At 43.0% G+C, this 24,270-nt stretch overlaps 1 protein-coding gene across 4 annotated transcripts in view; it reads right to left on the bottom strand.

Moving 5' to 3' along the window:
- The window catches only part of ZNF106 (zinc finger protein 106), a 42,682-nt gene extending 18,523 nt beyond the window's left edge, over positions 1–24,159 (bottom strand). For 2 of the 4 annotated variants that reach the window (XR_014546241.1, XM_083606124.1), the window contains exons 1-9: positions 23,979–24,159; positions 16,662–16,747; positions 15,071–15,132; positions 9,381–9,575; positions 4,842–6,968; positions 3,269–3,890; positions 2,355–2,424; positions 875–1,029; positions 720–780 (exon numbers count right to left, since the gene is read on the bottom strand). Coding sequence is in view for 3 of the 4 variants with exons in the window: in XM_083606124.1 (XP_083462250.1) it covers positions 720–780; positions 875–1,029; positions 2,355–2,424; positions 3,269–3,890; positions 4,842–6,968; positions 9,381–9,575; positions 15,071–15,132; positions 16,662–16,715 (3,346 nt within the window). In the remaining variant the exon portion in view is untranslated. Of the gene's footprint in view, positions 1–719; positions 781–874; positions 1,030–2,354; positions 2,425–3,268; positions 3,891–4,841; positions 6,969–9,380; positions 9,576–15,070; positions 15,133–16,661; positions 16,748–22,634; positions 23,213–23,256 lie in introns of all 4 variants that reach the window. The other 2 variants (XM_083606126.1, XM_083606125.1) reach the window with 2 other exon arrangements.
- Between the last annotated feature and the right edge of the window lie 111 nt (positions 24,160–24,270).

Raw genomic sequence — 24,270 nt, 5'->3', positions numbered from 1 at the left:
AACTATGGTTAAGCATGACTGCAGAGTTCAGGCATAATGCCAAACCATAGCTGAAACAAGTCATGGTTTGTAATCCAACAATAAACAATGGCTTCACACAGTGGGCTGTTGACAGAAAAAATAGGGGCTGCTCTCCTAACCTGTTCATCCACTCTCGTGTTAACTGATACTCTATGATCAGTGAGCCGTCTTTTATTCCACTATTTATTTTCCTTGACTGTCAGTACCTCAGAGTATTCAAAGAACTCAGGGACCTTACATACCCGTGTCTTGAGTAAATGTTACAGCAGGGACCTGAGGATCTCCAGAGGTTGACTACAACTTTCATCATCCCTGACCATTTATCATACTGGCTGAGACTGATGGGATGTGTAGTCCAACAACATCTGCAGAGCCACCCCTGCATTACAACATTCACCAAATCCTCTTTTCCTTTGTTTTTTCCTTTAACTACTATTTGGAGAGACACATTATGGCGGAGTTTTAGAGTCTTGAATAATTCAAGGAACCAAACTACAAGAGAAAATACCTTCTAACTATAGACACTTGGGACAGTTTCTGCTGCTATATTCCATGGACCCAGCTGCTCACAAGCCTCTCTGCCTGAACTGCCAAGAGGTGGTCTCAGATTATCATCATGGTTCTGCATTACTACTGGGCACCTGAGTAACTTTAATAGATATGGACTCCCAAAGCAATGCAAGGTCTGCTTCAAGTACCTTGCAAGCCCTGCAGGATCTGAATTCTTTGGCTTCTCAAAGTGCCCATTTCCACCGATATCTAGGAGACAAGAGAAATCCAGTCAGGTCCATCAGAAGACATCCTTCTGAAATCTTCAGAGTTACAGCTGATGGCCTTCGAAACGTCAAAGTACCTGCTGTTTCAGTACAAGCAGCCGCTGGACTTCAATGTAAGCTGCCTGCAAAGCAGCTCGAGCTGGCACAAGGCTTCCATCCACACAGTGCAAGGACTTACTCAATTCTTCTTCCCTCAGAGAAATAGACAACAACTGGTCCACCTGCGAACGCTCTGCAAGAGAAAGTAAGTTTCAAGATATGACACAGCCTGCTGCCACTTTTAGGACTTTCAGAAGGTATTTGAGAAATGTCAGCTTTCTGAGACACAGTTCGTTAGACTAGTTGCTACAGTGCTTCCTAGTGAAAGCAGACTGGAAGAGATGAGGCATCAAGCACAGTATTAAATTTGTACTTCTGTTTGATGAGCCTGGCATAGTCCACAAGTAATGGTCAGTCTTCCTTTATCAACCCAAGGAAGGCACCACTCATGGGAAACCTATGCAACAGAGTTTGGCTTCAAGGGAGGAGAACAAAAATAATCAGAATTTGTTTGGTGGGCCTCCTAAAACATTTGTTTTATTTTACTTTACAATATTTTTATTAATTTTAACTGTAACAAACATCACATATAGATAAACATTAATAAGAAAAAGTTTAAAAAAGAAAGTAATAAAAACTTCATAATGCTGTTTATACATTCAATAAAATATCCAAAAGTGGGATTTTTCTAGTCTCCTGACTTTTCTCTACCGCCTCCCATAGTTCCGTTATTGCATGATTACTTCATGCATGTCCAAGTTATATTGTCCATCTAATTATATCTAATTCTTTCTTTTATCATAATAATGCAAATGTTTCTTAGAATCCTGCTGATGTATCAACTTGTATTACAGTGCTTTGATATACATATAATAAAAACTTCCCATTTGTTTTTAAATTTGTTATTATCGTGATTTCTGAGTTTCTCTGTTAATTTAGCCAGTTCCACCTATTCCATTAACTTAATTTGCCAATCTTTTTTTGTGGGGATCCTTTCCTATTTCTAGCACTGGGCTATCAATACTCATGCGGCTGTTGTCGCATACATAATGAGATATTATTATTATTATTATTATTATTATTATTAGGTATCTCCTTTCCTAGAATTCCTAATAAAAAGACTTCAGGCTTTTAAACAAAAGTTATTTTAAAGTTTTTTCAACTCATTATATATCATTTCCCAAAAGTTTTTTATTACTTTACATTGCCACCACATATGATAAAACATACGTTCTACTTCTTTACATTTCCAGCATTTTTTCCCTCCTGATTTGTACATTTGTGCTAATTTAACTGGTGTTAAATACCACCTATGCATCATTTTCATTTAATTTTCTTTTATCAATGTACAAGCTGTAAATTTCAAAACATTTTTCCAAAAAATTTCCCATTCTGACATTTGGATGTTATCTCCCACATCCTTTGCCCACTTTATCATTACACATTTGACTGGCCTCCTAAAACATTTAGACTGGAAAAAAATAATGCAGTGCCAACTAATTTATCGCTGTGACCCACCTTTTTTGCCTTTAATCTTTCTTCTTTTATTCTTTCTTTCTAGACTTGGAATTTCAGGAGAGGATCCCTCCTGCAAGTTAAATATATATTTTTCTTAGCTAAACTAGCACATAACCCAATTTTGTAGATATTCCAAGACACAAATTGTGTACCAAGCCTATTTGAGGCAGAAGTGTTTGAACACACAGGAGACATAATTAGTTGGACTTTGGCTCCAGTGAAATCAAAGGGACAAGTTAGACACAATTTAAGTTAGGCCCCACAGAACCTAAAGCGAAATAAACATACAGTATATTCCTGCATTGCAAGGGGTTGGACTAGATGACCCTTGGGTCCCTTTCAACTCCGTAAAATTCTATGATTCTATGCATTTCCATTGAGGTGTCAATTTTGTTTTTAAATAGTAACCGAATTCCTCAGTCCTCTTGATCATACATCCACTTAACAGGCATTAAGTGGACATATTCTAGCCTGGCATAATTGCTCAAGGAAGGTGTTGAAGCCAATGAGGGGTGTGGCCTAGGGAGAGTTCTAGGAGCCAGATGAAGGTCGCATATGGCCCCTCAGTTTCTCATTTCTGCTATGGACCAAAGAAGCTGCCATGACCAATTGTAATCGGCGGAATCTAACAATGTAGTTCTGCTAGTGCAAGGGTTACGATTTGCATAATGAAACTTCACATGCCATCCCCAAATCTGCTCTGGAGGGTTCAGAAAATATTTAGGGGACATACAAGGAAGAGGAGAGGGAGGGGAAGTTCTGTCACACAGCCAGAAGTCCTTGGTGCTAGTGGAAATAAGGCATTTGATATAAGAGAGGATGTGTCCGGGTATTCTTACACTCAGGGCCGTTTTCAGATTCTGTCACAAGGTTTTAAATGCACAATGGATTCCATGAATATCTGGACCACTTACTCCGGTCGCTCTTCTTTTTTTGCCAATTCCCTGGCTGTCATTCAGCTCGTTGCCCGATGTGTAGCTGCTGTCTGTAGCGGCATCTAGAGTGCTGAATGCTGCGAGGGCTGAAGCCATACAGAACCTTTCCCCTGAACTCTCCAGCATGTCTTGAGTTTCAAGGGCTTGGGCCCTGTAGTCCGGGCTTCTTGGGCTTTGTCCTGCACTAAACGCTGTGAGTCTGTTCACATTAGGGGGAGACTGTAGGCTGAGCCTCCTTCCCCTGGAATCAGTCCTGTCAGACATGTACGGTGAGGAAGGGAGAGAAGAAGACTCTTGTTTCACACCAGCCACAGCAACTGCAAGCATCTGGGAGCTGTATGTTACATCCTCAGTGTTGGCAACCGAGCTCATTTGTTCATTTTCTTTGCTTGGGCCTTGACTGCTGAAAAAACTATAAACGGAGGTGGTCTTATCTACAGCCACACTGCTTTCGGAGAGACTACGTTTCCTAACAGTCCCAGGGGAGCCTAGGGATATCCCTTCCCAGTGGAAACCTTCAAGGCTGGTCAGGTCACCTTCTTCATCCAACTCAAGTTCCTCTTGTTCGTTCTGGATGAGAGGAACCATCTCAATGCCAAACCTTAAAAAACAATAGTGATCGTGAAACACTCAATAGTGAAAGCTCTACCAAAAATAAAGGCTAACACAAAGCTGTTAACAATTAAGTTTCATGTATGGCTAGCTCTGCAATAGCAATGATGCTGTGTTATTACCCAAAGATTTGAAATTCACAGTTGTCTTACCTTTTTGGCTACTTAGTTCCTGAAGATCCACCAATGAGAACAGCTCTTCAGGAAATCAGAACCCAAAATAACACTTTCAAATAGCAAGCAGCGACATAACAACAGGTTAATGATATTTTCCCCAACACAGAAGGAAACTAGGAGGATACTGCAAAAGCAATTTACCTCTGGCAAACGTAATTGTGATGGCAAAATTACATTGACTGCCTACATTAAACCAGTGGATGACCTTTCACTGAGAAGGGTGGAAGTGGAAGAGATTTGGTTATTGTTCCACCGAAAATTTTAATTAAAAAAATTACATAGTTACAATACAAACTAACTAACATATCTGCAGCAGCTGCAGTTCCTCTTTAAAAGATGGAAATCTAGAACAACTGTAGCAAATATGACTCACTGGGCTGAGAATGCTGCAGCTGTGCCTTGATCAGCTGGTTTAAAGGCAAAGATTGTATCTGTGAACCAAGATTTGGTGGCAGTTCACTGAAGGCAAGCGGTGAGCTAGGCAGAGAGGAACCTATACTGTGGGAAATCTTGCATATACATGTAAATAAAAATGTGAAACTGTTTCTTATTCTTACATACCTTTTCCTAACCACATAATACCCCTTTAAAGCAAACTGTTAAGTCCCTCGTGCATCTTCTCAACCAAGAAACGTACAGGTTTTTTTATTTGGTAAATGCATAGGCCACCCTAGGAGTTTTGCACCGAAGGGTAGCCTATGCATTTGCTAAATGCATAGACCTTTGATTACAATACAGTTTCAAATCTGATTAAGACTACCAACCTGGGCAAACCTTTGCCAAGTTCTTGCTTCTTCTTTGTCACCTGCTGAATTACCTGCTCCCAGTTTACATTTCTTCGAGACACGCTAATAATCTGCCGCAAAGTAGGCTTGAGCCCTGATTCTTTCTCAGCTTCGCTCTTCCGGTGGCCACTGACGTTGCGAATGCGCCTTGCACTGTTCAGGTTGGGCTCAGGTAGATGTGAGCCTGTTTTGCTCTTCAAGTTGGTGCGCCACGTTAGGTCTCTTTGGAGAGAAGCTGGAAAGCCAAGTTTACTCAGTTCAGGAAGAAGAGGGCCAGAAGGCTGCCCTCCTGCATCTTTCTGCAGCTCATGATTAGAATGAACTGCATAGCTTTCCTCTTCTGGAGCATCATTTGATTTAGTTGTGCTTCCGTCACCATCCTCTTCCAGGGATGCTTTCAAGTCTGTATCTAGGTCATCGTGAAAGTTGGATAGCGATAGAGAGCCCATTTTGAATTTGGTATATTTGTTATCAGTATTCTTCAACTCTAATAGATAGCCACCTTTTTTAGTTGCCGCATGGTCAGGTTCAGCAAGATCACAAGTTGAGAAAGCATTAGAGTGATTACTTTTGGTTCCCGTTCCATCTCCAGAGTTCTCATCCTCCAGTCCATCTTTCTGGGGCTCATGCATCTTCAGAGACAATCCTGGACCTTCAGTACTCCATTTGTCATTCCCATCAGTCTGAGTATCTCTACAAGGTATCAAGCAAGAGTTTTGGAAAGACTGGCTATACTCAAGTTCTTCTTTGGCATTTTTTAATGCTTCGTCTAGATTTTCAGTGCTGCTACGCACATGTGTGGTGCCTTTTAAACTGTTATGGCCATTACATTCATTACTCAGCTTGGATCCAAAGGAGGAGGAATTGTTAGCATCTAAATTTAGTGCATTTAGTTGGCTCTGGCTTTCTCCGGATGATGAGGATAACAAAAGCTGGACATGTTTCAAGAGATTCTTTGGGCTTCTTTTTTGAGAAGATGGCTTTATATCGGGAATAGCCAGAAGTGGGGACTTCAAAGACGGCATCCTGTTACCTTTGCCTTCAGCTTGGTCTGATTTTTTCTCACCGGTTAAGTCTACTGCCTTCTTACTTGGTACAAGTTTGTTGGATGCCATTTTGTAATTGGGGGATGCTGAGTAAGTCTCTTCCCATTTTTTCAGTTTGGGGTTATTGGTTTTAGGATCTGTGCATTTTGGAGACAATGGAGAGCACGACAGACGACCGGAATCTGCTTTCTCCGGAGTTGTAGCTACATTCTCATCACACAGTGGCTGCTGTTCTATCGTTTTTAGAGAGGGATATGGAGCCCAGCGATTTGTTTTTTCTCGGGAAGGGCTGTTGCTCTTTCCATTGACTTTGGAGGTCTTGCTCTCTGGTTGCTCAGAAACACCAAAGTTTAGTAACCCATCTGAAGGAAGCTGATCACTAGTGAAATCCAAAACACAATCCCTGTTGTCATTTTCATTAGCAAGGCCCATATAAGGCACCCCAGAACTACTGTCTTGCCACTGCCATGCATATCTTTCTCTGTTGTATTTATCCTGCGCACTTTTGCTTTTTAACCAGGAAGCATCCACACTATCTAACTGGGAACTATTGTTTGGAGCCCTGCTTCTTCCTAAATTCCACCCCCTTCCGTTTTGTCGACCAGGCTTCCAGTTTCCACCTGAATTTTTGGCTTGCCAGTAAGAAAATGCATTTTCTCCTTCGGAATTCCACTTGGAACTTCTTCCCCTGCCACCATGGTGCCATCCTGGTATTCCTCCTCTGACATTCTGATGCCAAGCACCTCCATTATTCCCATAGTTGTGATAGCGATTTGGAGACAGTCCAGTATTATTTTGATGCCACCCAGGTCGTCCTCTCTGCTTGCTCAGATGCCTGTTTGCATTCTTAGGATTCCTTGCAGAGTGTGTGAATTGGCCTTGTCTGGGATTTAAGAAACCGTCACCTTCCCAGTTCCACTCCCTCTGCGATGGTCCACAATGATATCTTGATGATGAATCGTAAGTGTCTCGGTCTTGATAAGTTCTTTCATCTTGTCTTCTTTGTAATCTCCTGTCACTGTTTTCTGTTTCATGGTTCACACGGCACACTTCACCTGCCCTATAAAGATAGAAGTATTTTAATCTGGAGGCTAAATAACCTTTATTTTCACTCATTTGCAGTAACAGTTAGTTTTCAAAAAAAAAATAATTAGGCCTGATCTAAAATATCTCTGAATAATAGACCTGCATTTTGCCCCTGGTTTGCTGACCAAAGGCAAGCAGAGGCTGGAGATTTGTACTGCCGAGTGAGGTAAGCCTGAGATAGCCTTTCAATTAGTCAACCGGCAGAAATGTCATATACAAATCAGTCTCCACTGCTTCATCACATAAATACAGCATAATTATGTTACAGTCAGTCATTAAATGAAACAAGGATTAATTGCACACTGTCAACATGACAACGATGACAGTCCTATTGGTCACTCCCCCAATCTCAGAGGATAGCTATGGAAGGCAGAAAGGATCTCTGGGAGAAAGGATGTTTCTGTGCTGTTGAAGAATGAAGAAAATATTTCTTCTCCCATTTGGCATTATTCATCAGGGAGAGAGATGCCATATACCATATCAGCTTCACCGTCCACCTACTACATGATAGTGAACTGAAAAGTATATTGGAAGGATATAACGTTTTAAAATATTGTCTAAAAATAAGTTAAGAAAAGTAACCAGTCCTCCCGAAGATGCAAATTCAACATCTGTGCTGTATGTAGACAGCTACCTTGCCTAGCTTCAGTGAAAGATTCTCTAGCTTCAGAAAAAAGATTCAGTTTATATGCATTATATATAACGGGATTTTCTAAGACCACGTATTACAATGGCAGGTTGCCCAAAGGGCAGGATTTAAATTTGCCAGCAAAATACATAAAAAGGCTTATCACACATTCCAAGGAAAAATGCTTGCTTTTTCATAGCTAGTGCAATATTCCCAGCAACATTAGGCCGAATTCCAGAACTACATTATCCTGTAAAAAAATCAAGAGGGCTATTTTTCCTTTCTCACTGTAAGCCACTGGAGACATAAGGATAGGAAAATTTCACACTATGGCATCCATCTTCACAACCCCTGATCACGGGTATGCTTCAGGTTTCAAGTTCCAGATCCCTTTTTAACTCTGACAAGACTCAAATGCTCTAGTAGTTCCATAAATGGGCTTCAATTATTATTGAATCTGTAGATCATTGCAACTTCCAAGGAGAAAAGAAAGTCACAAGGACTGATAAATTTCCACCCACCCCCCATCACCTCTGCTCATGCTAGATCAAGAATACTTTCCTCCTCTGCCAAGTTCAATTCATTAGGAAGTTTCAAACATCCCCTACAAAGAATCCAAACAGAGGAATAGGGAAAAAATTGAACTTCTGCCAGCTAGAGAAATGTTCACTATGTTGAAAGTTATTAGAAGAAAGCTGATCAATGTGGCTCCCTTACAACACAAAGAGTGTATCCTAAAGATAGATTTACTTGGATGCAAAGATTCTGCTGTGTGACTGGAATGGAATGGCTGAAATGGGATGGTGATGGTAGTTCACTGTTTTCTTCTCCACCACCAGCAACCCCCACCCTCAAAGTAAAGCAGGCTCTAGAGTTTTGACCACCCTCCAACAAATACTGGGGAAGGCAGCAGGAGGTAGAGGAATTGGTAACCACTATTACACCCCATGGGATCAGAAGTGTCCACAGATCCACCCCATGGAAGGCAAGAAAGGTGCAATAAAGCCAAAGTAGATTCACGTTATTTAAACCACACATAACAAAATGTATCATGGCACAAGCAATGAACACTACACAGCAGATTAAAACACAATTTGAAGTTATGCAGAAAAACCTAGAGAACAGAATTCTATCCATAAATTGGATAAAGGATTTCATTCAAACCCAAATGCATTTCTAGACAATAGAGAAGTAAAAATGGTTCCAGGTTCAGCTGACAGACAGAACAGTAAGGAACAAACCTATAAATAGTCTCATTTCACAGTTCTATGGTCCCTATAATGGTTTCCACAATTAAATAATTTCTAATAAATACGAGCATGCATATTTAACTACGAAACATAATGCATTCCCATTACACTGGATGCAAGTTAATTTTGTATGGTCTAATAAAGTAGGCTACAAATGATATAGGCTCAGTTAGCAAAAGGTTTTCCAGTTCTGCCGTACGCAGCATGAGCAAAAACATACAACAGATAAGTTTGCAAGAAGAGGCCTCGTATATTGATTTAAAGCCAGGGAAACCAAGTTTAACGGTCCATCCCAGAGTTATCTGCTCCGTTGGTCTACAAGTGGTCTTTGGGCAATGCTACAAAATTGCATACTAAAAATAGTAACTTATGCAGCTCTTACAACTTTCCCAGCCGCCGCCACAGACTGTACTAAAGGCACAGTACACTCTTGGCATCATTTCCCTATATTCAAAGTGTGTTGAAGAACTCCACATCGCAACTGCTAAGAAAACGTGAACACACTCACCGGTTCTGCTCATTTCTTTGCTTAATTAACTGGATGAGTTCCTTGTCAAAGTATTCTTCGTTAGTCTCTTCTTTCCCTTCTTCTCCATCGTGGGCTTCGATGTTGTCTTTGTGCAGCTGGCTGGAGATGTGCTTGGCATACGCCGACAAGCCCACCACTGTCACCCTGCACACCTGGCACTCATGATTGCTGTCCCTGGGGAAAGACGGAGAAGCTGGACATTCAATTTTTCCCACAGGCATGGCAAACGCTGCTGATCTTAACTCAGTTTCCTCTGAATGTGCAAGTCTCACATCAAACGTGCACAAGGTCTAGCAATCTGCATTGCAGCTTTCTGAAAACCCTGCAGGTTTAAAAGTTCTTCCTTTTGCGGTTGTAGTTAATTTCAATGATGACTGGGTGGATTTCAGATTTCTTTCCAACAATCAAGAGGTAAAGGACTTGAGAATAATCAGAGTGTCAGCTGGGATTCTTCTTGGATTGTTGTACTCAAAACCTTGTCAGAGGAAACATAGCGGAGGAGGTGGCAGAGTGGAGGGCTTGCAGAGCTAGCAGAAGCTGCTCTGAAGCACCTCCATGGTGCCAGCTGCACTGGGGAAGCCCAGCGATAAGATTCTAGATTTAAGCTCTGTCTCAGCACTCCCCCAATGAGCATCAGCAAAGGGGAGGGGAGATTACACCTCTACAGCCAATCCTAACGCAGTGAAACCTAAACTGGGACAGCTGGCACAGTGGCCTGGAATCCAAAGACTTTACAGCACAGCAAATGAAGGGAGGGAGTCGCCTGCTTGCTCTGCTTTATTTGGTTCATTTATTTGGTTCATAAGATGCAAGCTAAATCCACTCTCTGCTCCGCAAGGATTATTGTAAAGATACAAAATTGTTTCAGTTGGAGGAAGCCAACAACTGTTTCAGACAAGTGTGTGAACTCTGATTTCATCTAAGTCTGCCAAGAAGGGGGGTGGGAATCACACACACACACACACACACACAATTTTGTTTCATGTTTTGGGTGAGGGGCGGAAAAAAATACATATTTGCAGTCCTTTGGGCAAGCCACATTCAAAATATTTATTTTGCTATTCACCTTCACTATTTTCTCAAATGAACTATTTTTTGTTTTTTGTAACTATGATCTGCAATACTTATCCAATAACTTCAGACTTCATTAGGGGCTGAAAGTTATACTTTCACATGTACATAATAGGTCATAATAGGCAACAGAAGGGGGAAATTGATCTTCATAGAGAGGTTGATGATATTTTGCAAACTATTATGACTTAATGACCTCTCCTTCAGCCCACACGGGAATGGAGGGGGGGAGAGAATTTGCATTTAGTAAATTTTTTGAAATTTACTTTTGAAATTCTAAGACTCTTGAAACTGTGTTCAAGCCCCATGTGATTTGACCAGAAATAACCTCTCTTAGCCTACACTGTCCCAAATACTGACAACCCCCTCAAATTTTCTGCATCTCACTCTGGGAAACATTGCCCTCACTCAGGCACACTTAAAAAACAACAACCAAAAATGTATGTTATATACACTAAGGGAAAGGCAAACACAGGTTAGGCATTTTGCTTTTTTTAAAGCTTAGTGCTGTTATATATTACATATGTGAGTTTCTGCCTAGTTGGAAAGTCACATGGCTAAAATATTCATAATGAAGTGAGAGAACCCACACACCCTCGCCACACACACACCTCCTAGATCACAAGCATCTTCACTATCCTGTGAAGAATTCCTCCCAAAGGAAGTTGAGGCCTAGGAACTTTCTTCCACCTCTGCAGCTTTTTTTAAAATGTGAAAAACAAAACCCGGGGTGGGGGGAGAGGGAGAATATTTCACCCACTCACAAGATATTATATTAGACCAACAGCCTTTTTACACAGTTTACTAAGAGAGACCAGCTGACTGTTAAACAAAGTGTTAGGCCTCTTTAAAAGGCTTTCAAATAAATGAGCTGTGTACTTTCCACCGACTCCTATTTAAGTGCAAAGGCTAGAAACTAAAGAATTGTACAGCTATTGTAGGCTCATGAGAGCTTTGGACTGAACCTGTGTTGGTAACCTCACAGTTGGATTACTGCAATGTGAGGCTACCCTTTGGATTGATTCAGAGGTTGCAGCTGGTACAGAATGCAGTGGCTAAGCTGCTTCTTGCGGTGGGGGGACTACCAGCAGTATATAACAACTTGCTTACAGCCTTTACACTGGCTGCCCATTTGCTACCAGGCCAAGTTCAAGGTGCTGGACAGGCCACCATATGCCTTATACATCCAGTAGATTGCTGTGGTCTACTGGAAAGCATTTCCTGCAAGAGCCAAAGATTTCAGAAGCCAACTCGGCAGTAACTCAGAGGAGGGCTTTTAGTATGGCTGCCTCTGTTCTGGGTAACAGCATTCCTGTTGAAATATGACTGACACCAGCTATATGCACTTTCCAGAAACAGTTATAGGACAGTTGCATTGTAGGGGGTTGGACGAGATGATCCTCGGGGACCTTTCCAATTCTACAATCTATGATTCTATGATTTTTAGTCCAGCAGGTTATTGTAGCTGGATAGGGTTTTAGTATTGTTTTAGATGTGTTTATTGTTTTGTATTTTTAACTGTTTTCAACTGTTTTACATGTAAATTGCCTTGAGATGGTGGTTTAATATTATAACAACAACAACAACAATGGTAGCCGTCTTTCTATAGTGCCCCCTCAAACCAAAGCTGAGGTGAATGAGAGAGACCTTTTTAGTGGTGGGTCTGCCCACCACTTTGGAATGCCCACATTGTTATTGTTTCAGCATCAGGATAAGCCTTTTTGTGTTCTTCCTAGCATTTTAAGATCCTATTTTAAGTCCCTATGGTATGTCCGCTCATTGGTTGGTTTTAGCGCCTGTAATCGGCACTGTAGTTTGACAGCGAACCCAAAGGCACACTCCTCTGTTGTCTCCAAGACAGATGGAGTTTTAAGATTTATTGTGGATAATGGTTGTGCTTTGATTTTTTTGTATAACATGAAGAGAACATGTTTATGAGGTGTTAATTAAGTACAGCAGTACCTCGGGTTAAGAACTTAATACGTTCTTAACCTGAAACTGTTCTTAACCTGAAACTGTTCTTAACCTGAGGTACCACTTTGGCTAATGGGGCCTCACGCTGCCGCCACCACACAATTTCTGTTCTCATCCTGAAGCAAAGTTCTTAACCCGAGGTACTGTTTCGGGGTTAGCAGAGTCTGTAACCTGAAGCATCTGTAACCTGAGGTACCACTGTATACATAAATCAATAAATAAAATATTTGCCTCAACACACACACACCCCGCCCCACACAGTGTATCTTAGTATAGCGCAGTTCGCTCCCTGGATACCACTACTTGCCCTCTCACTGTCTATACAACAGGAGTGTTCCCTGCTCTCATGGATGTCACATAGATAGCAAAAATAACTTTGTGTGGAATGAGTTGCCTCTGGATTTAGACTAGGATACCTCTAAACAAGGGAAAAGCCAGTCCCTGTGGTGAAGTTTCGTATGCATGTTAAAAAGCAGACCCAATCCAACACACCAGACAGGCATGAGCACCGCACCACTGAAATAAATGATACACATTCATATCTGCCCTAATGTGAATGTTAACCAATCAAAGACACACACAGGAGAATTATAAATATAAAAACCAATAGAACCTTGCTTAAACCTTCAGTGTGAACCACATTTGGCATCAGAACTTATAGAAATGTTAACAGTTGTAAAAAGGAAAAAAAAGGTTGGTTCCTAATGGGATATTTTAGGAAGTTATTTAAAATTATTGTTCTAAAAATTAGCTAGAATAAGCAAAGCTCGAGTTACACTGCTCAAGTTAATGCTGATGACATTCTGGTATCAGAGCAACCATCTCTCAGCTGTTCTGCAATAGAACAGATGGGGGTCTCATTGCCAAGAACAAGGTCAGCCCCCTGTAAGGCTTGATTTGAAGAATGAACAAAATGCATCTTACTCTAAAGCATTTCTAAAAGCTGAGTAAAGATAAATTCTTCCTTGGACAGCCACTCCAACACTTTACTCGCTTTGCTCCACCTCTGAAAATTATGCACGCATGTGCACATGCACATAACGCCCCCTCCCTCCACATACATTGACTGAACTTTGAAATACCAAAAGGCTCAGTTCAATTGCTGGTCTGCCCATAGTGGCTAGCTAGGAAGTTCACAAGTGGGTCATGATGGAGGCCAGCCATGCTTGATGACCAGAAGCGTATCACCTCTAAACATGCTTCAGTTGTGACCTAACAGCCAGGCATTTTTCTAATCTATTTCTAAGCCATCCCTAGCAACATGAAAAAGCAAAGAGGCATAGCAGAGGATGGTTTTGATCCACTGCCATTTGTGCTATGGGACCAGCATCCATCCATTGTGCTCTTTGGCTAAGTCCACTGCAGAGATGGTAACCAAACCCAGACCTTCTGTAACAAAGCCAATATTTTTATTCACGAACCCACAATTCACTTGAAAATAAGAATGCCAACACTCGCCACAGGCCCTGAGCTCAATTTCACCTTTTTTTTTTAATGGACATCTTCTAACACCTGCACATTACTCTGAGACCCTGTATCTTTCTGTACAATAAAAGTATCTATTCATCTGAAGTCAATGAACTCAAGCTGCACGTAACTAGATGCACAAATTGTATTTAACCAATTCTTTTACAGTGGTACCTCAGGTTACAAACACTTCAGGTTACAGACTCTGCTAACCCGGAAGTAGTACCTCAGGTTAAGAACTTTACCTCAGGATGAGAACAGAAATTGTGCGGCGGCAGCGGGAGGCCCCATTAGCTAAAGTGGTGCTTCAGGTTAAGAACAGTTTCAGGTTAAGAACAGACCTCCGGAACGAATTAAGTTCGTAACCAGAGGTACCACTGTAATTGTTAACAAACACCCCTAGCCCTCAGGACAGAATCTGAAGTAATGACAAAAGTCTGCCTAAGAAGCTGAGCATAAACGTCATCGACAACAACCCCTGGCCCAGTCACCAAATCATAATCAATCACTGTTGATTTGAACTTTAAAGAGTAGGGGAGATGTCCACGAAGTTGTAATATCAGTGCAATGACTTTGGGTTGTGGAACTTCCCCTTCTTCTCCACTCCCCATGTGCTCCCTGGGTTCTTTCAACCCTATGGAGCAGATCTGAGGAGCAGGGGGAGACACATGAAGAGAGCAGAGAGAAGGGAAGTTCCACTGTGCAAAGACAAATCCTTGCCCTAACAGAACTACTTCACTGGACATTGCCCTGTCAGCTTAACAAGCTGAAAACCCTAGAAAATACTTTTAAATCATCCTTGTGAACAAGTTCACATAAATCGCTAGCCTGTAAACATTTTAGTAGCCTGCTGAGGGCTGGCAGAGGAAGAACAGAGAACCCCTGTTCCTCCTACAGAAGCCCACTCTACTTCTGTGCTTTCCTTCTCTGGCAGCCAGCTCAGCTGCTGCGCTGAGCGCTGAGGATGGGCAGAGCATTCGCTTGCGTGCATGGAGTTCCTCGTCGCCTATGGCTACCAGGCTAGTGCTTAGATACAAGGCGTGGTACCAATATCATTATAGTTAAAGTGACTGCATTCCACACAAGATAGAAGGGTTGTGTTCCAAAGCCCTTCATCAGGTTTCAGCAGGACATAGCTGATACTGTTATTCGCATACCTCCCTTTCAGATTTTCAAGTTCCCTGTGGTGAAGCATACTTCTCATGTGCTCATCCATCTCCTAAAAGCAGAAAAAGTGTTAAAGTATAAATAGCCAGAAAACAGAGCATAATTAAGTACTCCTCATCCATCTATCAATTTCCTCCTATTAAATTTTGTCAGTTTCTTTGATGGCTTATCCCACTATCCACTGTTTTTTACTGGCGTTAGAATGCAAAATCACCTTTGCGGAAAAGGTGGCACTAAACAGAGGAGAAACAAAGTTTTATAAGATAGAAATGAAGAAGGGATATCTGCTTTTATACTGTTCATAGAGCACATTACACATGTTCTGTTCTACAAAGATATAATAATCTCTCTCTGTCTCTTAGGATTCAATTATTTGATTAGGCAACTATTGCACACACTCTTTTGGGTCTTGTGTATGGATCTGAAAAGGCTTGACATTTCCAGCCATTTTTTCTCATTAGCTTCCTTTGTATAATCGTATCTAGGTCTTTTACATGCTCTTCTTCCCTCCCCAGTTATATATGGGATTATATTTGGCCTCCATTTCTTAAATGTGTACTATCCAGAGAGCCACATTAGAAGATCACAAAGCACACAGTGTTAAGGATAACTGGGCAACACTTAAGTATTTTAGCTCAACAATGTTAAAATGTTTATTGTGCTAGTCTAATTTGTTTCTGGAAATTCATCCTGTAGTTTAGTGTGTATTCTGGGCAGAAAGTGAGGCTAGTCTCTGTAGCAGAGCTCTGAGAAATCCGACTCTCTGCTCATGGGGACGTGTCAGTTCTAATAGAAGAGAAAATAGTTATTAAGAGACCTCTCCCACCCACCCCTTCTCCTCCTCAAAAATTCCTCGGTGGTTAAGGACTTGACCTGACCTATACAAATGCATTTCGTCTAATTCTATTTTTGCTCTGAGAGCTCTGCCTGATTAACTTCTTCTAAGGTCCAATTCTGACTTTACATTTTGTACCCAAGCACACATTACATGTGCACCTCACCAGGTATGAAGGGTGTATACACGTACAATTCAATCTGCATTACTTTCAGAAATTCAATTTTCCTGGCCACCACTTCCAATGTGGGTTTTGGGGGGGGGCACCCAGCTGATTCTTTTATTGTTCACCCACTTACGTGGGTCCACAGGGAATCATATATTTAATTCCCCACAGAGGGACCCTTTTGTAAATCCCAGTGCCATCATCTGAAGCATGGCCAGTGGAAACATGAAAAGGGGCTTTCTCTGAGCACCACACAGGATGCAGAACACATTGCCACAGAAGAGCCGCTTAACCCCTTCTCTGTTGTTACTCTGCTCTAGGCTTAAGACCTTTTCGGGCCCTTTCTCACTTAAACTTTTTGTTTCTCCTGGAGTAAAGTTATGGTGGTTGCTGTTGTTTCTTAAGATTGTGAGCTTAATATTTATTATTACCATTATTAATATGCAGTGGTTTTTATGTAATGAAAGCCACCTTGAACAACTCTGGAAATACCTCTGGAAAATTAAGGTATGCATCTTAAATCAACATAGCCTCTTTCAGAAAACTACATTTTATTGGGGTAGTTGACATTTCAGTTTACCTTTTTTGAGCTGTATATGATGTGACACAATATACATTTTCTTTCTCGGACCATAGTGAACACTTTGGAAATGTCTTATCCGACCCCTACAAACAGGGAAAAAATAAACTGTATTCAGTAACACTTCAACAGTTTCCTAGTTTTTATGAAAAACCAAGTGTGACATTAAAACAACAAAGCACACCATTTTATTTTCATTCTGTCATTCACATCTTCAGTTTACTGCTATATCTCTTTGATCAAGTACTAAAGTAATGTTTCTGAGCACCAATGGTGGCCATTTAATCTTGGACTGGAAGAAAGATACACTGAAGAACCGAAATACGTTGGATAAAATTCAACTTTTACTTGCACAAATGGTGCAATTTAATGACATTATTGTCATGAAAGGATAGTTCTTTTGTAAAAACGACATTTTTATTCATCATTTTTCTTGCTATTTCAGATGAAAATCAAATCAAAGTTTTGATAAATTCAAGATAAAACCGGGAGCATGTCTTGACCACTACAGAAAAGGATTGAATTTTAAAGATTAAGCAGCATATGATGAGTAAAATAGCAAATGCTGTATAGCAATGCCATCACACAGCACATCAGTTTAACCTAAACAGTCAGGTTAAAGTAAATATATGCAAATATGTCTTCTACACTGTTTATTTAACCATGCTAGATATTCATACTAACAGATATATCAGAAATATGTATAACTGCTTTGAGTAGTATATAACCGTAGGTATTTTTTTACAATTGAGTGGTATATAGCTTTATTAAATAAATAAATAAAATTAGGCCTTTCAGGAAGCAGTAATGTAAGTCCAGTATTTTTTTTGGGGGGGAGGGAATCTCCTTCCTGGAATAAACTGTCTGAAGGTGAACTGTCACATGGTGAATGCACAGGGCTTTGCAAACTAGGACGCAGCTGGTGAAATGTAAGAGCAATAGCTACGAGCCCCACTTTCTATGTCAGTTTTGGGCTCTTATTGGGGCATCTTAGGTTAATTGCCAGCAGCTACTGCTCATACAGGAATAACACTGCACTAACATACAAGTTTATTTTAAGAACTACTGAGATAATAGGTAGGATGTCATAACAATAAATACTTAATAGTATTCTGCTTAATGTGTATTAAACAGGAATTCTCACTGGGCTAAACACAAGCTCTGGGGCTTGTGTTGCCTTCTCCTAACTGAAACAGACAATCCTACTACAGTAATATTATAGTATATTGAGAATACCAGACAACACACAGAGATAGATTACAGGACATGACTGCATAAAAGTATTTTTTGAGAAACATAGGTCGAGGGTCAATATTTAAAACACCCTTAATACAGGACGCAAACCGCTGCATGACAGCTACTATGTTAAGAGACTGCAGAATCTGCCATTATTAGAATGCATGCTTTCATCTTTCTTGTACCATTTGTACACACTGACTAGCCGTTACATGCAGGAACTACTGAAGGTTTTAACTCACAGGAAGGAATGTTTCTGAAGTATAAAGCACAGTTGTAAGTAACTGAGGAAGAGCTCTTATGTAGAGAGAGTCATCAACAAACTACCCGGTAAAATTCTGTCAGGTACAGACATTTAAGGTTTTGTGTGTGTGTGTGTGTGTGTGTGTGTGAGTTACGCTGGAAAATGTCTCCCACTCCAAGGAGAAAACTTTAAAGCATCTATTCAGGGGGGGGGGGGAGGCAGCCCAACCCTCAATATCTGCGGCATAACTTTCATGACTCTAAGATGAAAAGAATGCCGTTCAAGATCACTGCAGTCAAGCGGCAAAATTATAAACATCCCTTTAAACTTCTGAAGCTTACTTTAATCTGAAAAGGAACTTGCGAGTATTCTTAAAAGCAGAAGGTGCTAATCCTTATACAGAATATTGTGGATTTCCTTGTCGGCTATAACCTGCTCTCTGTGCCTAATATTCTATGTGAGCATTGCTTTGTAGTTGATGAATTAATGCTCACTGTATGTTTAGCATATTGCTTAAAATTGGCTCAGTGTTTCTGGAATTTGTTGGGCAGAAGGGAAGCCAAATACTTAATAGGCACAGCAAGGTCACTAGAGTAGGCCCGGCTTTTAGAATCAGTTAGCACACTCCGTTAAAGTGACTTTTACCAAGCGGATCTAAAATTACACCTGCTTTGGTGAATTAGAGTATGAGAGTAACTATACATGATCACAAGAGGAGTTTAAAAGGATTCCCGTCAGCTGCCCAATCAACTGCAGCCACTTATGAGAGAAGGCTAAAAATACTGGCGGAGGTCAGCTGCTATTGGCTGTCGCTATGAGAGGAAAGGACAAGCTTCTTTCTGCAAAGGGACTGCTCAGACTGCACTCAAAGAGGCAACAGGTTCTGGTCTAGAATCAAGTTCTCAAGGGCTCTTTCATGTCACCCAGGGAAGGTCACAGGAGGAATAAAATGCCTGTGAAGAAAAGAGGGGTGCAGCAGGGCCCTCCTTGTTCTATTTGTGAGCCAGGTGACCTCACGCATCCATTTACCTGGCAGGTGTGACACTCCTTGCGCCACACCCGCTTGGATACAGCAGGCAAAGCAAGGAAACTAAGGACCTTTTGGGCAATGGGGGCAGCACAGGGAGTGAGGATGGGCTGGTTCAAAAGAGGAACAAGGAATCTATGTAAAGAGGTGGCAGAACCCCAAGGCTCAGGCTTTCCTCCAATGAAAGAAGGGCACCAGTTTCCTAGAGCAGAAGGCAAGAGTTCTGGGAGCAGATAAAGTGCTATGGGAGGCAATCCCTCAGGAATCCTGGGTTCAAGCCATTAGGGCCGGCCGGCCGGCCAGCCGGCCGAACCTTTTTCAGACCAACAGCCACATTCCTTCTGGGCAACCTTTCAGGAGCCACATACCAGCGGCAGGTGAAGCCAGAGGCAAAAGTGGAAACAGCAACAAATGTAAATTTTGCCTTCATACAGTAACCGAGGTCCTAGACACCCTTTGAATCACCCATGGAGGGAAGCATTATCAGAATGGAAGGACGCATTTCAGGTGGGCAAAAACACTCAAGGGGTTGCAAACAAGGCCAGTGAGAGGTGTGGCCTGGGAAGAGTTCTGAGGACCAGGTAGAGAGGCTTGGAGGGCTGCATTTCGCCCACCCCTGCATTAAGTCTTTAAAGGTAATCATCAATAAGTTGAGCTGTGCCTTGGAGCAAACTGGCAGTCTGAAGACACAGAACAGATATAACATGGTCCAATGGTTATGTGGCCACTAAAATCCTTGCTGCTGCATTCCAGATCAACTGTAGCTTCCAAAGACTCTTCAAAGGTAGTTCCATGCATGACACATTGCCCTTCCTATATAATAAAAAATAAAACATTTATATCCCACCTTTCCTCCAAGAAACTCAAGATAGGCTACACAGTTCTTCCTCCCCACATTTTATCTTCCCAACCATCCTCTGAAGTAAGTCAGGCTGACAGACAGTGAACTTCATGGCAGAGTGGGGATTTGAATCCAGGTCCCCCAGGCCCAAATCCAACACTCTAACCATTACACTACACTGGTTATTCCAGGGACTGACCAGGACTTTGAGAGGATCACAGGCTGAAGCAGTCGGAAACTCACCTAGGGCAGTCAGGAAACATTTTGGCTCCACCTTGCTCCAAAGGTGGATGTCCCACACCTTTCAGAGGTTAGAAGCTTTTGTGAGTTGAAAAGGACCATATATTGCCCCTCCATACCCAGATCACTCTACTCCTGTACAGAACAAAAAAACCAAGTCCAGAGCCTATGGTTGCCATGGAGGCAGAACCTCCAAACTTGCCCCACAGCGCTTTTTAGGAAGTAGTGAGTGGTGGACCCAGTCCAGTTTGGCATCCATCTGTCTAGAGCAGGGGTCAGCAAATTTTTCTGCCACAGGCCGGTCCACTATCCCTCAGACCTTGTGGCAGGCCAGAGAAGCGGCACCGGAGGGGGGGGAGTTGGAAGAAGAGGTATGGGGGCAATTATTCCTCCCCACCCCCCAGCCGCTGCGCTTACCTTCCCTGGGGCTGCTGCCGCCACCACCGCTCCTGCTGCTTCTCATGGGTAGGCAGAAGGAGCTCATCCGCTCCACTCTCTAGCCTACAGGAGCACCCAGGGCAGCGGGGGCAGGGGGAAGATGAGCAGCACGAAAGGGCTGGCTCTGGAGAGGGGCTGCTTAAAATGGCACTCAGCCAGCCCCCTTCCTCCTCTAGGCAGGGCAGGGAGAAGCCAGGAGGAGGGAGGGAGGAGGCACCGCCGCAGTGGGGGGGGGAGGAATGGAATGGCGCAGGGAAAAAATGGCACAACCCGAACAAACAGAATCCCCATGCTGATCCATGAACAGTACGCGGGCTGGATCCTGAAGGCAACTGGGCTTGATACGGCCCGCGGGCCTTAGTTTGCCAAGCCCTGGTCTAGAGACAATGGAGTGCACCTCCAGGGGCAAAGCCAAACTGCTGAAGAACCACAGTGCCTGCTGCAAAGATTGGTAACCAATAACTGCTGCCTCCCCCACTGTTTTTGCTGTGTTAGCACAGAAGTGACCTCTACGGGGCACAAGCTTGGGCAGTGTGTATGGAGGCCCTGGCATGCCCAGTTGACAAGACCCCCCTCTCGGCCTCACTGATGTAGTCTAAAGGAAAGCAGAGAAATGTGTTTAGCTCCAACGGTTCCATGAAGTTCACTGAGTGACCTCAGGCCAATCAGTCTGACCTAACTCACAGGGTTGTGACAAGGATGAAACAGAGTGGTACAACCATGTATGCCACTTTGAGTGCCTCAGCAGAAAGGCAGGATATAAATGTAACAAACAAACTACATAAGCAAATGTTCTGTTGTCTATTCCAGGCATGTCCAACAGGTAGATCGTGATCTACTGGTAGATCACGGGGTGTTCCTGGTAGATCCTGGCTGATCTCTGGCCCCTCAGCAATCTCCTTACAAAAAAAGGGGAAAAAAGCAAGGAAACCCTTTGGCTTCCTAAAAAAAGCTCCACAACTTTCAGAAGATTACTGCCAGTCTTTTTACGACAATGGGTAGATCATTGCCAGTTTTTTAATACTGTGAGATCGCAGACTATTGGGAGTTGGACGTCCCAGACTCTATTCCAGGGGTCAGCAAATGTTTTCAGCAGGGGGCTGGTCCACTGTCCCTCAGACCTTGTGGGGGGCCGGACTATTTTTTTGGGGGGGATGAACAAATTCCTATGCCCTACAAATAACCCAGAGATGCATTTTAAATAAAAGGACACATTCTACTCATGTAAAAACACGCTGATTCCTGGACCGTCCGCAGGCCAGACTGAGAAGGCGATTGGGACCCCGGGCCTTAGTTTGCGTAGGTAAAGGTAAAGGTACCCCTGCCCGTACGGGCCAGCCGTGTCCGACTCTAGGGTTGTGCGCCCATCTCACTTAAGAGGCCGGGGGCCAGCGCTGTCCACAGACACTTCTGGGTCACGTGGCCAGCGTGACGGAGCTGCTCTGGCGAGCCAGCACCAGCGCAGCACACGGAAACGCCGTTTACCTTCCCGCTATAAAGTGGTACCTATTTATCTACTTGCACTTAAGGGTGCTTTTGAACTGCTAGGTGGGCAGGAGCTGGGACCGAAAGACGGGAGCTCACCCCGCCGCGGGGATTCGAACCGCCGACCATGTGATTGGCAAGCCCTAGGCACTGAGGTTTTACCCACAGCGCCACCCGCGTCCCTACCCATGCTCTATTCCAACCAGTACACCACCTAGTGGAGAAAACCAGCCATAAAACCACAAAATCAAATCATACATCACATAAGAACTCCTGTGCTACATACAGAATTGCAACCTGCCCCTCCTAACTTCACTGGACAGTGTCAACCCAGAAGCTATCACCCAGCAAAATGGTCCAGACAGGCCCATCCACCACCGCTACCTTCTCCAGGAACTTGCTGCAGCAGCTCCAAATGAGAATTATTCCACACCACAGGAAACACCTGTGTCCACATCCTACCTGCAACTGCATGCTGAAAATAAATAGCAGATTTGCTTCTCAAATAAGTAAGTTTGGCTGTGCCACAGATAAAAGATAAACTCTTCTCTTTCAAGGAAAATGTCCCATCAAATGCTTTCATGGCCTCAGTGGTGCACAGTGCCTTCCATCAGCTTCAGTTGGTGACCCAGCTATACTCTTATGTAGACAGGGATAACCTAACTTCTGTTGTCTATGCTCTGGCAACTTTTGCAATATTTTATACAAGGGGCTACTTTTGAAGACAGTTCAGACACTGTAGATGCAGAATTCAGTGGCTAGGTCGCTCACCAGGGAAAGAAGGTCTGCGCACAGAACACCAATTCTGGCCTGACTGCACTGGCTACCAGATAGCTTCCGGGCCCAATTCAAAGTGCTGGATTTGACCTAAGAAGCTTTATGAAGCTCAGGACCCGAATGCCTCAGGGTCTGCCTTTCTCCAAATGAACCAACCCAGACGTTAAGATTTGATATCACAGTAACTCTTAAGTTTGGGTCATAATTGACAATTACCAGTTTCAGACTTGAAAACAAACTACATATATACATATTAAATTGTTCTAATTGTACTACATATATACATATTAAATTGTACTAATTGTACTAAGGGCTATTCTCATTTGTTCTTTGTGGACTGCATTCATATTTGTTACATCGGACAACTCTTGATAGAGTTACAAGTTACACAAACACTTTTTAGAATGATCCAAGAAAATGTGTCAAACAACATTATGGAAGTATTGAAAAAAACTACACCTCTGAAGTATTCCCGAAACTGCCCCAAAGTTTCCACACCACAGCTTAAGAAGCACTAGCAGATGCCGCCGCATCCATTTGTAGCAGCATATTAAATGATATGCAAAACCTATACATTAATGTATACCTCCCCTTACTTTATAGGATGCTCCTAATTACAATGCTGTTTGCATGTTACGTACAAGTTGTGAAAGCTATAATGCAAGAAAATTGATGTCTCCGATATCACGCCTCCCTCCCCCCAACAAGGTTTCTAGGTTAGGCTTTTACTGCCACAAGTGGGGCTTTGTGTTAGTCCTCCAATGTGTGCTTCAAAAGTACAAAATCTCGCGCAAAGGCTGCTTGCACGCTGCACTCCAGCCCTACGTGCTCGGAAGCCCTAACAACTTCATTTAAGATGGTTCCCCCGAACTGCCCCATCCCACAAACAACCGTAGCTGTAGGTCTCGCATACTCGTGACCTACAGCTACCCCATCTACATTGCCGCCGTGCCTGCACTTAATCTCAGCCTCTCCTCCTCCCCACGCACTGGAGAGCCAGGCACCGCCCGTCCACCTCTCAGTACTCACAGGTCGTACCCTCCTCACCCCGCTGCGTAGCCCAGGCCCATCGCCCAGCAAGATGGGCTGGCCACGGCCCCCTCCCTCCTCCGCCGCCTTCCCCGCTGCCGCCGCCTCCTCCTCCTACTCCGGACACTTGCCGACCCGAAAGAGACCCGCGCCACAACGCAGGAAGAGCCCCCATCGATTCAGCCAATCGGAAAGCCCAAACCGTACGCGCCTTTGCATTCTGGGAAAAGTAGTTTTCGCGCCTCACAGAACCCGACTCGGCGGCGCTCTTTCCGACGGGAAACGACTCTTG

This window comes from Podarcis filfolensis (genome assembly GCF_964270895.1).
Source record: "Podarcis filfolensis genome assembly, chromosome: 1".
In the NCBI taxonomy this organism is placed as follows: Eukaryota; Metazoa; Chordata; class Lepidosauria; order Squamata; family Lacertidae; genus Podarcis; species Podarcis filfolensis.
Note: the sequence above shows the minus strand (reverse complement) of the source record. Positions and strands in the feature narration are given on the sequence as shown.